Source organism: Sylvia atricapilla, chromosome 21 (genome assembly GCF_009819655.1).
Source record: "Sylvia atricapilla isolate bSylAtr1 chromosome 21, bSylAtr1.pri, whole genome shotgun sequence".
NCBI classification, from domain to species: Eukaryota; Metazoa; Chordata; class Aves; order Passeriformes; family Sylviidae; genus Sylvia; species Sylvia atricapilla.
This window is the reverse complement of record NC_089160.1, coordinates 2,620,461-2,635,912: the sequence shown is the minus strand read 5'-3', so window position 1 is coordinate 2,635,912 and position 15,452 is coordinate 2,620,461. Positions and strand designations below refer to the sequence as shown.

Sequence of the window (15,452 nt, the reverse complement as noted above, 5' to 3'; positions counted from 1 at the left end):
CAGCGTCAGGTGTGGCCAGGTGACATCTGGTGGGAAGCAGGACAGCACATCTGGAGCCCTGCCTCGTTGCAAAGGGTGGTGATGCACCCCACAGCCCCAGCAGGTTGTTTCCAAATAGGGAAAGAGTTTCGGTTTACCTTTAGACATTTTAGGAAGTTTAACTAGAAATTTCTGTGGTTTTCTCTCAGTAATTGTCTCGGGGGCAGCACAAGAGCGTGGATTGGGCTCTGAGAGTGTAACTCAAAGCCTCTTGGGGATCTCATTGGCAGCAAACCAAACTGTCCCTCCTAAAACATTCAGTATTTAGGAAGAAGCACAAAGGCACTAAGGGGCTTTTCGGAGTGTTTCTAGCAGAGTGTCAGAGGTTTTCTCGGCCACCTATGCACGGCTTTGCTTTTGTTTTCTGTAACACTTGTTATTTTGTTATTTTTGTTTATTAAACCTTTTGCTTTACAAAACACCTCTGAAGGGCAGTCTCACTAATTAACTTTAGCCCCTTCTCTGCAAAGGCTGGGCCCTGCAAAGACTGGTACATCAGCACGTGGTTTACAAAACTCCGACCACGTGTTTACCTGTATCAGAGAAGCAGCTGTAAAACCCAAGGGATTGAGCAGAGACCAAAAGGAATCTTTGATCACTGGCAGAAGCAGCAGCATTTGACGGTTCATTTTAACTCTGTAAAAAGTAGCATGGTGATGGTGATTTAGGGCATCTCACCCAGGCCACACTTCAGGTGCTCAGGGTGCAACTCCTTCAGGCTGCTCTTGTACCAAACAGCCTTTTGGGATTTCAAATCAAGCCATATTATTATAGCCAAGCCAAGATCTTCCTGCTCAGTGCCAGAAGACTTCATGTTCCTGGTTATACCTGGACAAGCCCCGTGGTTTTCCAGAAAAGACTTTCCAGAAAACTAACCTGAGATGTCTGCAAGACCAAGATAACTCTGTTCTTCTTCAAAAATCTTTAGCCCACATCTACATCTTTTAAATATTCGTTCACCACAGAAGCTGTCCCATGTTGGGAGGACTCCTAAGCACAGCTCTCAGAGTGCTCTAAACAAGCAGAGCACTGTCATTGCCATGTTCAAAAATGACTAAACCAAGGTCAAACAAAAGGAAAAATTAGTTGCTCGTTCTGATGAAGTCATTCACTTCTGTAAGTATTTTTAGATTTGGGTGATATATTTTATATGTCTTTAACAGGCCGTTTATATCAGAATCAGACCATTTTTGGACTGGGTAGTTCAAATATACAGAATGACCCAAACTAGCAGTGAAAACAAACTCTCCAAGGGAACTATCTGGCATTTATGAAGCTGGATTTTGATGTGTTAGTACAACAATAAGCTTCTGATGACTTCTGCATTGGCATCTAACTGATGATACTGTGCTCAAGGGCTTAGGAAAATAATATCAGAAGAATGTGTGATTTGGAATCTACCAGCACATGCGGGTAGCTGGAAATGGGCTCATGGGGTGATGGTGTCCAGAGAAAGCCAAGGTGAGAAAATATTATTGTAAAATTCCATATTTGGGGACAAGGATCATAAAATCACAGAATCCCAGAATGGTTTGGGTTGAAGGGACCTTAAAGCTCATTTATTTCAACCCCCTGCCATGGGCAGGGAAAACTTCCACTGTCCCAGGCTGCTCCAAGCCCTGTCCAGCCTGGCCTTGGACACTTCCAGGGATCCAGGGACACCCACAGCTCCTCTGGGCAGGCAAGAGAAACAATTCTACAGAAACTGGAAAACCACCAAGCATCGACTGGTGTTTGGCTGTGCTTTAACTCTGATTTCAGAAGGGTCAGCGCTTTGTGTTTCAAACCTGGAAGAAACAGAAGGTTACTCTGCTCTGTTTTCTCAAGATCCCCATCAGGAGCTGTGACTGGATGTGTTCTGCAGTGACTCACAGGGCAAGAGACGCTGCTGCTTCTCTGAGATGAGGCACAATTTCTTTTTTTTTTAAGATTTTTTTTTTTTTTTTTTTTTTTTAGGTAGAAAATGTTATAAACACATTTTCTCTTTATCACATATGATAGAAAGCTCTGAGGGGAGAATAAAACTGTTTTTCCCTTGAGTCAAAGTCAAAGTCATTTGAGAAATCAAATGACTATATGTTCTTCTGGTTGCTGTGCAACTTGCAAGCATCTTAAAAGTGCCTCTTCTCTGCCTAATAGCTCATTTCTAAAATCTGCTTTCTCAGTTGTATCTGATGTTAGTTCTTCAAATGGAGACAAATTCACACATCATGAAAGAGCAGCTTTAAAGAGCAGATTGGCAAAAAGGAATGGAAATGGAAAAAGCCATTAAATTTTCCAATCAAGCTGGTCCCAACCTCAATGAAAATTGCCCAAGGGAAATTTAAGCACACCACACAAAGAGACTCCCTAATGTCATAAACCACCAACTGCTGTGTTTATTAAAGGCAAGGCCAAGCACTTACCAAAGTAGACTTTTACTAACTTGTATTAGTCCCCTTATTAATCACAGATTTAAAATCAGTAAGCACTGATGCTTTTATCTCCAAAAGTGCAGTTGGCTAAAGACCAAAATTTCCAGTGTGCAGAAACACTGGAATTCTGAATTATAATGAAGAAACAAACCAAGCCACTGGTATCCTGCCTAATGAATTTATTGTTTTTTGGTGAGTTTGCTTCTAGGCGCTGTTAACTAAATTAAACCCCCAAATTCATTGACCAGACTAAACCACTGAATGCTCAACTTATTCAAGATTGTCTAGGAGTCATAGAGTTAAATTCATGCACACAAAATACAAAAATATATTCTTTTAGGTGTGAAGCACCCTGAAACTCTGATAATATTGTGGAACTTTTGTTATCCTCCACAATTTCAAATACCTCCATAAAGTTAAAGAAATTTCTGCTTTGCAAACAGCAGAGCAGAGAACTGGAAAAGCAGCTTGACATCTTCAACACTACTTATAGCAAGGCTTTTCCTGAGTGAAAGTTAATTTTCCACGTAAGTAACCTCAACTGTGCTTTTCCCCATTTTTGCAAAGCCTTTCATGTGCCACAGACTGAAATAGTTCCTGTGTATATCACAGCCTTTTATCATTGCACATGAATGTACCGTGTGTGACAGGATTTGGCATCAGTTAAAGTCTCTGCACAACGAAAAGCAAGAGAAAAAAACCTGCATTTTGTCCCAGTTTTGTGGATGGTCCAGAGTCAGAGTCAGATGCACTGCACCAGAAGCTCTGCTGAGAGAACACACGACTCTCAAACACTGTTTCTCCATCACTTGACAGGAATTTTTTATCCAAGGGCTGCTGCATTACAGGAGCCTCCAATCTCTACCACAAACAGCAGCACAAGACATCACCCCACAGACAGGAGGGAGAATGTTCTGACAGCTGCATTAGCGAAAAGAAATGTCACCAAGAGGTGGCATTTATGCTCAGCTCAGTCAATGTAGGAACCAAACATCTGATGCTGTGCAGGGTTTGGTTGGAGCAGAGTTAATTTTCCTCACAGCAGCTGGGTTTTGGCTCTGTGCAGGAAACAGGGATGATAACACAGGGATGTTGGATTCTCACTGAGCAGGGATTACACACAGCCAGGGCCTTTCCTGCTCCTCAAGGCACGAGGATTTGGGGGGACACAGCCAGGACACTGACCCCAGCTGACCACAGGGACATCCCAGAGCACACAGCATCACCCTCAGCACACAAAGCTGGGGGAGAAGGAGGAAGGGGGCACATTCTGAGTTTGCCTTCCCAAGTCACTGTGACACCTGATGGAGCCCTGGGGGTGGCTGGGCTCCTGCCTGCCCATGGGGAAGCAGTGAATGAATTCCTTGTTTTGCTTGGCTTGCACACAGGGCTTTGCTGCACCTGCTCAGACTGTCTTTATCTCAGCCCACGGGTTTTCTCACTCTTCCCTGAGAGTTCTCTCCCTCATCCCACCAGCAGGAGTGGGCGAGTGGCTCCTGGGGCTGAGCTGCTGCCTGGGGTTAAATCACCACAGAAATACTGAAGCCTGTGGTGGTACAAAACATCGTCCAGGGTGGTCCCCACCTGCAGATGCATTTCTGGAGGAGCTAATCCCAAAAACAATTTCCTTGTCCATCACCTGTCCCTAGCTGAAGATACAGTTCACAGGGAGATAAGATGCAACTCCAGAGTCCCTCTTTGTGAGCACAACCCCCCTGTGATACCTGTGAGCAAGGTGCTCAGTCTCCTGGCTTTCGAAAACAGGGATAAATATCTTTGCCTTTCCAAGAAATGAGATCAGCAGCTCCAGTCATAGCTGGGAAGCACTCTAGAGATTACTGCAGTACTAAGTCTTTTATGTTCTCTTTTTCTCCTCTCAGCCTTGCCAGGGTCTTTGTGTAACATTTGGCTTGCAGGTGGATTGTGCTATTAGAGAATTTCATTTTCCATGTTCATCATGCTCATTGCCACCTAATCCAATACTAAGGGGGATATTTTTAAGGGGGGAAAAAAGCAGCTGCTGGATGGAGTGCCTTTTCCTTAATAACCAATCTTGACTGATATTTTTAAGTCACCTAAATTCCACTTCTCGGGAATTAAATGCTTTCTGCATGCTGTCAAACACAGAAATGATGTTCCACCTCCCCTCATCTATGGGGAAATCCCTGATCTCTGGCAGTCATAAGTAACTTAGGATCAGACACAGATGGGGTGAGATGTGAATGCCTCAGGGAGCAACTGAAATAGCTCCCTGATAGACATCACAGGGGCTGAGCACAGCCTCCCTCTGCCTTTATTCTGATTATCCTGACTGCTGCCAGCAGCCTCTGGTTTGGAGCTTGCTGGAGTTCCTGTCTGTTCTCTTGCTCTGGATGGTGAGGACGAATGTTCTTCATAGATAATAACACTAATTTGGGACTGCAGAGCTCTGTCTTAATAAACAGGACTCAGTTCTTCTATCAGTCAGCTCCTGCAGCTCCCAGGGAGGTCACCACTGAGAGCCAAACACTGCATGGAGCCATGAAATTACCTTTGGTTCCCTCCTTTCCACAGGTCAGACCTCACCAGCATCACTGTAGCCCAGAGCATCTCAAACCTGCCAGGCCACAGGATAAATACTGTGTGGTGCTGCCCTCCACAATTAAAGCTGATTAGGCTTTGGAAAGGCACATTTCCTCAGGAACAGAGCTGGATTTTGCAGCCCGTGTGCTGTGTCTGATGCAGCAGCGAATTAGAGAGGTCTGTGAAGAATGCAGATTTCCTGAGAATGCCTGGCTCCTGTGAGAAGGAGAAATGCCACTGCCTTCTCCGCTCAAGCAGCACCACACACTTCCAGGGCCACATCAACCCTTCTGCCTTCATTTTCACCAAGCACAAGATCCTCTGGGGAAGAATGGAAATGTGATGGTTGCATCAGGCTGGTTGCTCTTAAGGGAAATTCCAGTGGGCAATAGTCAAAGAGCCTCATTTCTAAATTAGCCCAAGACAGGAGAGAGAAACTCTGTGTGGCCTAATTTGATGCCTGCAGCAGAGAAGCCAGTGAGCCCTGTGAGACCACATGCTCTAGAGAAGAAATGCCAGCCTCCTCAAGTCTGTAGTGTTGCAAACAGTGAGATGAATAAGAAAACCCTTTTTTTTTTGTAGCGCATTCCTTTTTAAAGTTCAACCTTGTTAATGACTGCAAAGTTATTTACATTCTGCAGCCGAAGTGTGAGCTGCAGAGGGTAAACACCTAATGGCTGTTCATCCTGTTAATTAAGTACTTTCTGCAAGAGAGGGAAAGAAAAAAAAAAAAGGAGAAATGAGACAAAGTAGTTGGAGGGGAGGGCTGTGTAACATGATGGAAAGGGACTACACGACTCAACATTCCTCATCAGACACTTCCAAGGCATCACAGGGTTTTTTTGCAGGGTGAATATCCTATCAAAACCACAGCTGTGAGTAGCAGCAGTGATGAAAATCCAAGTGGCAGCATTCCTGCCATGAAGGAGATCGCGCTGAGCTGGACCAGCCCTTGGAGGAAACCAGGTGCTACCCAAACTGCTCAAACCCTCAGCTGGTGAATAAAACAAACTCCAGATCCTCCACAGATGAACATATGGCCTCAAATTAGACAGGAATTTAGTTTAATCTGTTCTTAAAATATTTTAAATTATGATGACACATGAATCTCAACTAAAGGTCTCCTATCCATAATTGATCTCTCTGGTGGTAGCAGACATGAACTCAGCTTAAGTGGTGGCAATTGGAAATTCAGCAGTGAGGTGAATGCTGACAAAAGGAAAGAGGGAATAACCTCTAAAATCCTGCCACTGTTCCATCAAAATTCATGGGTTTAACACCTTGAAGTTGGATTGGCTTAAATATTTAAATTTAAAGGTCCCACATGTCCTAGGACAAAGACAGATGCTTCCAATCCTGGATACCTACCCATGGAAGAAGCAATTATAAAGTCTTTAAGCTTGAAATTAAATCCACCTCTACCCAGGAGTGCTTAAATGTGTGTTTAGCTGTAGGTTTGTATTTATGGGCTGTGTCAGCAGGATTTAGGTGCATTAAATTCTGCTCTGAATCAAGGCAACATGCAGAGCCCCAGCAGAACAGCTTCCAGACCCTTGAGCAAGAGCCCAACAGAACCACAACTTCACAGCATTTATTCAAGCAGACTGGAGTTGATAAAGAAATTCCTGAGGGATGTATCCCAGGATACAGTTCTCTCACAAAGATGCAGGAGGTCTGGGCTGGGTTTCCAAAGGCAGAGTGCTGGATTTGAACACACCCCACAGGGAGTTCATTCCCAACACACGCCTGGGTCCCAAGAGCTGATCAGGGGATATGGGACACAGAAGCACTGGAAAAAAACACTAAAAACTGTTTAGAGACAAATCTATCAGCATTTCCTGAGTGCTCTTTCAGGCAGCACTTCAGGAGTTACAGATTTTGGAAAGTGAATACTGGGAGCTCTCAGGGGCTTCAGGAGAAGTGGGGAAGGTATTGACTTTTAAGTAAAAGGCTGGGCTCATTCCCTCTAGTGAATTACTAACATTTACATTAAATAAGTGATAAGTAAAGCAAACATGAACATTTTAAAAGCCATTCACAAGTATTTTTTTAAATACATACCTACTTTACCCGGTTGGTGTTAATAAAAAGTCCCAAAAATAGTTTTCCTTTGCTTCCTTTCTGACCTCAGACACATTTACTCCGAAACTGTGTAATTTTGGATTCCTTTTCCTTTCCGCCTTACCTTCTCCTGAATGAGTAAATTTACTCCAATATCCACAAAAGAGCAGACTAGCACACTGCAAACACTTCTCACCTCCCTGGGAACCTCCAAAGGCTGCTCCTGCTCCTGGGTTGTATCACCCTGGCAGAACATAAGCTTTGCTGAGGGAGGTTTCCTCAGCCAGCTGGGGTTTGGAGAAAATAAGAACAAAACCTGCAGTCACAGCTTTTAAATGTCTGTCTGCACAGGAGCTCAGTTTGAGGGGTGTCATGACAAACCCATCTATTCATCTCACTTCTCCTGGAGCCACCTGTGAGGTGGTGATGGACCTGATTTGCACGTGAGGTGAGAGGAGTGTGCAGACTCAGTTCTTTTATTGAATGGAGGTTCATTAACTCGCTTCTCTAAACCACAGGAGTGAAGTTGAAATTCCCAGAAATCAGGGAAATAACAATGATCACTTCTATATCCAATGAGAGAATCCATGCCCACAGTTTTTTCCCCAGAGTTTATTACTTCAGAGTGTCATTCCAAGTATGAAATAAGATGATTTACTCTCCTCCACTGACATAAAGCTGACTCTAAGTACACTTCAGCCCTTCAGATGTGGGAACAGTGAACACTTGGCTGTTACAACACACGAGGCATCGCTTCTCCTCTCCAGTTCCTGCTGTCTATAGAATGCCCATCAATCATGTCCTGTACTTTGGCTTTGGCTTCCCAAGCCTCTTCTCTGGCTGGCAAGAAGACTGATGGGAAACACGAAGTTAAGGGAACTGTCAAACTCACTAAATCTCTCTTGAACGCCGTTAAAACAGCAGCAACCTCCTCAGCTTTCAACCTATTTCCTGTCTTTGTCCAGGAGATCATTAAGTAAGAGGCACAAGACACCAAAAATGACTTAAAGAATGATCCTGGCATTTTCTGCCCGCTGCACATCACCGTAACGCAATCCAAGTCCTTGTCCTTGACCTACATACCAGTCTTAGGGTGCTTTTTCAAATTGGTGCATGACAAGATTAGTCAGAGATGATTTCTGCTGTCAACAGACAGCGTTGTGCAGCTCTGTTCCGTGACAGCTGCAATATGTGGCTAACCTTCATCAAGCGAGAACATTTCGGCGTTACGTGAACGATGTACCAAATAATGCTCTTCCCTCCAATAAACATTCCAGTCCACTTTGTCAAAGCAGTCAACCAGCAGATCCCTCTGGATATTATTTCTTCTTCCAAGTTCAGAGAGGAGTTAAGATTTTAAGCGCCACTTTTCCTGAGTTTTTGGTAACGTGACGATGCAGCTGCACAGGTTAAATTTCTGTGACAGTTTCCCAGACTGAACAAAGAGATCTGGCAACTGCACAAGTCTGTAGAGGAGGGGCTCTGAGTCATGCACCACCAGTGATCAGCAGGGATGGCTCTTTCCAGGGTGCAAATATGGACAAATCTCCCCACCAAACTCTGCCTCTGAGGCTGCTGATAACAGCTCAGTTAGAGCCACAGAAGATTTTCTAAGGTGGTCAAGTGCTGCTGGGGTGGAAAACAGCTTCATCTAGCACAGGCTTCACACAGCAGATAGGAACACTGCTGCAGACAATGAACAAATGAGAGGATGGCTGTTGGAAAGGCGAAGGTCACATTTGGACACTCAGGGCTTTTGAAATCCCTAAATTTAAGTTCAGGTGTGTGGCAGAAACCTGAATGCCATCCTCACCACGCCATCCTCACCACGGAACACACTGAGAAATGTGGGTGTCCCAGATCACCAGAAACCAAGAAAAGCTTCCACGAGGAGCAGCTCTGCTTCCCTCACCTAGTCCTAATAAAGACCTTTTCACGACCTGATTTCCTTCTAAAAATTGGAAGTAAAAGCCTCTTTATTACTCTTCTGCGCTGTGCAGGCTCAAGCAAGGCTTTTCATTGTGCCTTTAAAGAGCACAATACAAATATTCAGCCCCTGTATCGTTATTCCTCCAGGCAGTATGGCAAGAAAACAGACAAACCCACAGGAGAATAACTGAGCTTTGCCTGCGAGCAAAGAAAGATCTGTGGCCATCCATCAAGACACCTGAATGGCTTTCAAAAGGGGTAAACAAGGAGCTTTGATTTTCACAGACCTCGCACTTCATTCCTCATGCATCTCTGATATTTTTATAAGCTCTTTTTATACCCGAAGTGAAGTGCCCTCAGAAATTTCCCAGGTTTATGTGTGCTCCCTGGAGAGGGGTGCTGTGCTTCTGACTGCAGCCACACAGCTGACAAGAGTCAAGACACAGAGGAAAAATATGCGGCATGGCAGGAATGATTATTCATTCACTTCAGAGCTGCATCTCAGGAGGTGCTTGTCTATGTAAATGTCCTGGGAAAAATGAAAAAAAAATAAAAAATAAATAAAAAAAGGACTGAAGCTGTTGAAGCTTCATCCTGAAGGGGAAAAAAAAAAAAAAACCAGCAAAGAACACTTGTTTTTAAATTAGAAAAGCAAGCATTTCTACTTCTGTCTTTTCCTGCCATTTGATTAGAGCACGGTGAGGAAGAGATATGGAGGTGAAGGGTTTCTGAGAAGGAATTTCTCTGTGCACTCCTTTGATCTAATTTTGTGGAAGTGCTAAGCAATGGAGTCATAGATAAAATAATGGGGTTTTTTTCTGAGTGCCTTGCACTGTGCAGACTTCTTACAGACACATAAACTCAACCTGCCCAGCTATTTGCTAGCACCAGAAAAATGCATTAAAACCCCCACTACTGTGATGTTTCACTTCATTTTAGAGATGTGAACGACCTGTGATGGAGAGCAGGAAAGCAGGAATAAGCTGAATTTGTATTGCTGTTCTTGTGGCTCAGCAGAATGTTAAATATGAGCAGGAATCTGCCCTTTTAGACCTGACTCACTGCTGCACTATGGTTGTTTTACATTATTGGCAAAGTAAAAAAAAAAACAAAACTTAAAGGATATCAAAATTCTCTTTGCATGCTGCCTCTGCTCTGATTCCCTAACCCAGCCACACACCCTGGAAACACAACTGTGCTTTACCAGACTGGCAGCACCCTAAGAGGTGACTTTTCCCCATCTTTTCTTAGAAATGCAAACAAATTAACAAATGCAGAGCTAATTTAGTGCCAGGAGAGCACAGTGAAGAGTGATCCTCAACAGATGAGCCGTGCCTTTTCCTATTAGGCCCTCAGTACTCTTTCTCCTTCCAAAATTAGTCGTGAATAAAAGAACTAGGAAAGTAATGATATGAAGAGAAATGCTGCACATTACAAAACGTTTATGAAAAGGCTGCTGGTCTCTTAGACCTTAATTACTGTGATTCTTGGAAAATAATTTCTTCAACAGTGGACTGAGAGAACTGATGTGTCTGAACTCATTGTGTTCCACGGTGTTGTCCTCATTTTTTCCTCAGATTTTCTGACTGCCATGCAAACAGATATCACAACTGTTAAGTCCTTCCCATCTCCTAGAGAAATATCACAGTGAGTTGAAACTGGGGACACAACCACTCTACACTTCACATGAGAAGGGAGAAGGTGCTTGAGAATATTGCACAGCATGTTTTTACCATTTACTGCAATAAAATATACTACAAAGCTACCTTAGGGCACATTTTAATCTTTCTTGTGTAATTGATTTTTTTTTTCCCCTGTTCTGTGTAAACAGTAATTTACCTTCTAGGATTTACGAGCTTATTAAAAACAAACAGGAAAAGCAACAAATTTATTCTCCATTGTTCTGGCCCATCTCCAAAGAAGAATAGTCTTCTTCCTCATGAGCAACGTGTTTCTCAGTTTATAAAATATTTAGCACGTGTCATGTTTGGGAGTAATTAAAACTTGTACCTCCCAAGGGGTTTTTCTGGGAAAACAAACAAAAAAACAAAACCAAAAAACCAAAACGAACAAACAAACCAACACCCACCATAATAAGAAAATTGTTTTAGCTTTTGTAAAGACAAACTTCACAATCTCTTCACCCATCTCTCCTTAACAGCTCCTCTGAAAAGAATCTTGAAGTTGACCTTACCTGCCTGAAATGGAATCATTTCATATTTTGGGGAGAAATGTTCAGGTTTATTTCACTCCAAAAGAAAAAAAAGCTGCAGGAAATTTGTCTGAAATCAATATGAAGTGACCCATTCTTTGTGCTGAATATAAAGATTTAATAACTGCAGTAACAATTGACGCCCCAGAAAATAACCAAAGTCCACCCTGGATTCTTCTCTTAGGCTCCCAGAGATTGGACTTTTATCTTTGTCAATGTTAAGGTGTAAAATCTTCTCCATCCAATCCAATCTAATCCCATTTAATGTTAAGACGTAAAAAGCTTCAGCAGAACAAGATGATCTACTTTTCAAAGTCTGCTGGTTTTTTTTTTCTCTGCAGAACTGTCTTTCATGAAAAACCAAACTCACTCCTATCTTCCTTCCTGTCCCCACAAAAATCCTCTCAGTCTGATACTCATCAGTCAGGATTAAAAAAAAAAACATTTCTCAGCGTCTCCCTGGCAAACGTTCCTTCCCATTTTTTTTAAATTTTTTTTTTCAGAAGCTGGCAAGGATGTTTGTATCTTGCTTGATGTTTTGTGTCGTGCTAATTGCCGTGATAAGATGGGCCTAATTATTCTGATAAGAAAACCCCAGCCACCCTGCAGGATGCTTCAGGGTTTTTGTGAATAAACCAGGTGGGATGACAGGGTTCAGTAGCTGCTTTCCCAACCTCATTCATTCTGCCCCTGCCCACCAGTATTCCACCTGAAAACAGCACTGACTTTGGCTGGCAACAACACAGAGCATATTTGCTATCATTTTTAGGCTGGAACTGTCATGAATATGTCACAAAACATGGAATTTGTCCATATGCTTGGAATTCAGTCAACTACGCCTAAGAAAGAAAAAAAAAAAAAAAAAAAGGAGATAAAAACTGTTAAGAAAGCAGGCAACGATTAAAAAAAATTAAAATAAAAAAGCTTCAGGGCTGTTGAGCAGCACGTTTCAAACACAGTGAGCTGCTTCAGACTTGCAGTTTTGAGTGTGAACATAAGAGAAGAGAAGGCACAAATTGACACCTGGATGTCACCAGTGACACAGGGGGACCAGCAGTGACCAGCAGCTCCTGCCTGCAGAGTCTGGGCCTGTGGAACAAACAGAAGGAGAATCTCTGCTCCTTCTTAGATTCAATGAACATTGACCTGATTACCTGGCTTGCCCTTCTCCAGAGCAGCTCCTCACTGCTTGTCCCTGTCCCTAAAGCACTTGTGGTGTTCCCCTGCCCTGTCACAGAGCACAAAACACAACCTGACACGACAGCAGTGAGCTGACACTCCCCTGCAGCAGCTCAGGAAGAGCAGGAGGCTGCCAGCTGCTGGATCCCTGCAAGTTTGAGGCTTTGGCATGGAGGGGCTGGCACTTGGAGGGCACAATGGGATGAAAGGAAACCTCAGGTGACACCCTTCAAGGAGGGGAAATGGGTCACACCATGCTGGGTCAGTGCTGGGTGTGGGGGTGACAGTGAAAGGAGGAATGTGACAGGACCTTCTGCCACCCAGGTGGCCCTCCAGACACAGAAGAATGTAATGCACATTGAAATTCAGTTCCTCAACCAAGCAACTAAATTCCTCCTTCAGATAACCCGGAACATCACTGGCCAACAGCAATATATCATCTTCTAAATTCTGCCTGGATTTGGAAAGAGAGAGGAAACCCAGAGCCAACTAATGAAACTGTTGTCAGCATTCTCCTGGGGTTCATGGCCTTTATTGAATCAACCTATAAATCTGTGGATTTGCAGGGCTTCTGAAAGGCTCTGTGCCCTTTAGCTGAAGTATGGCTTCCCTTTCTGCAGCTACGGGCAGGAGTTTGAATTTCTGGGAATTGCTTCACAGTTCCTAAAACAGAGATGGGTCAAGGACCCAGGATCAAGAGGTGTCACAGGTGTGAAGAAATATTTTCACCACATGAGTGTTTTCAGGAAACTGCTAGCAACTTGGAGACCTGGGACTCTGGGAGTGCTCTCAGCCTCTCCTGCTCTCCTTAGCTGCTGCCACATTTCAAGTTGGTGCTGACTGGGTGCTTGGAAATGCTTGGTGGTGCAGGGAGTGAACCCTGTGCTGTTAAATAACTGTGTGTTATATTTCCTGCACTCCATGAGGGAGCCAGTCTTCTTCAGGAGCCAGGAAATCTCTTCTAGCTTTGGGTTCCTGTACGAAAGCAGGCACTGGGAAAAGCTTTCCGGCCTGGAAATGTCTGAAGGCTGTTCTTTGCAGGGTTACAGTGAGATGGGATTCAAGTAGCTTTGGGACAGAATTATTTGGGTTGTAGAAGGCACAGTCCACTGCAGCAAGTCCCAGCCCTGTTGCCCTCAAGTGAATCAGATTCACGCTGTCACCAAGGTGCCCCCTGGTTTGGGACTAACCCATGTGCACATCAAAAAACCCCACCCGAGAGCCAGCACTGAACAAACCCACTCAAACAACCCGAAAAATTAATAATTTTACCCAATACCTTCACATTCAGGTGACTCTTACCTCTTTCTGGTGATACTTTATTGCTACCTTTAGCTTTGCCAAGTCGTGACACTTTTGGGGGTCCAGCTCCTCGCTTTGATCATCCCTGTGATTGAGGATGATCTCCAGCTCCCGGGAACTCCGCGCTTGATCCAGAAGGTCCTTAGCAAAACGCTTGCACTGCTGTGAGAGCTCCTCATATTCAGCCTTGAACTCGTTCTCCACCTTGCTCAGCTCCTTCAGCTCCCAGCCCAGGCGGAAGGCGGTCAGGATGGGATCCTCGCTCGATAAGGCAATCAAGGAAGGGCTGGCTAAGGCTTTGTAGATGTTCAGCCTCGACCTGGAATGCCTCAGGCTGTCCACCTCGGAGCTGGAGACGCACTCCACGCAGTTGCACCTGATCTGGTGTGGGCGTGGGATGGTGACCCTCCTCTGCACCAGCAGTTTGATGATCTCGTAGTTGTTGGTGTGAGCCGCCAGCATGATGGGGGTGATGTCCGGGGTGAACTCCGAGAACTGGGTGTCCATCATCAGCGTGGGCACCTGCACCGAGGGACAGACCACAGGGGCAGAAAGTCACACCTCACGTGGAGCAGCACCACTCAGAAGTCCCTCTGTGGTGACTGACAGTGGTCAGAACGTGGATTCTCAGGCTCCAGGCAGTGCCTTGAAGCCTGTGGGAAAGCCAAGGACAGAACTCTCCCAGTCTGGCCTGGGAAATCATAAGGAAGAACCCAAAACAACCTTGTAGATCTCCTCCTATCACCTGGTGTTTTTCCAGCTTGTTTTCTGCTAGAGATATTTACAAAAGGTGGTGCCCTAAAGGACCAATCCTATTCACTGTACTGAAACACTGTATAAAAAACCCCACCTTTGTCGAAACTTTGCTCTAAGCCCTCAGAAGAAATCAGAGTTCTAGGTGTCCTTATATGAGCCCTCCTGAATAATAACAATAGTCCCTCCTTCATAATTTGGAGTGATGTCACAACCAAACAGGGGTTTTGTGACACCCTCTGTGATTTAAATGCTGGTGTAGGCAGGCTGATCCACACACTGCTGTTCTGGCAAAACCATTTTCCCCCAAATCCTGTAAATCTGCCTCCTGAACACTCCTTCCCACTCTGGTGTAAAAGCCAGTCCCTTCCCCATCCAAATGCTTTTATGTGGATCTGGTCTGAAATGGGTATTGGCTCATACACCAAATGGAAAAAAAAAATAGGAGGGGGGAAAAAAGGAAGAAAAAAGGCCCATAAAAAGAAAGAAAAGTCTAGAAAAGAGTGAACACTGAATAGACATTATTTTCACTATAAACACATTATTTGCAAATATTTCCAAAAATATAAGCACATTATTTGCACATTATTTGCAAATATTTCCAAAAATATAAACACATTATTCGCACATTATTTGCAAACATTATTTGCAAATATACACATTATTTGTAAATAAACACATTAAAATTTATTTGGAAGTGTTATTTGCAAATAAACACATTATTTGCACTGTGTATCTGCATCAGCAGGCCAAGACAAATGCCACACACAAATCCTGCACACACCAAACCCTGGCCTGCAGTTGGGCAAAACCCTTCTTCACTTTTGCCCACAGTTTTTTATTTGAAAATATTTTTCAGTGTAAGGATACATTACACAACTGCCCTCAGAATAGACTAGTGGGGTTTATCTTTAAAAAAACAGATTTGAAAAAAAATTAAATGTAAAATTAATGAGCCATAGCCCACTACAAATAAACCACTCCAGGGTGTGCATTATCCA

At 43.9% G+C, this 15,452-nt stretch overlaps 1 protein-coding gene across 1 annotated transcript in view; it reads right to left on the bottom strand.

The window, feature by feature from the left end:
• The window catches only part of TRPC5 (transient receptor potential cation channel subfamily C member 5), a 69,688-nt gene that overhangs the window by 36,477 nt on the left and 17,759 nt on the right, over positions 1–15,452 (bottom strand). The window contains exon 2 of the mRNA XM_066333934.1: positions 13,699–14,220. Coding sequence (XP_066190031.1) covers positions 13,699–14,220 — 522 coding nt within the window. The remainder of the gene's footprint in view (positions 1–13,698; positions 14,221–15,452) is intronic.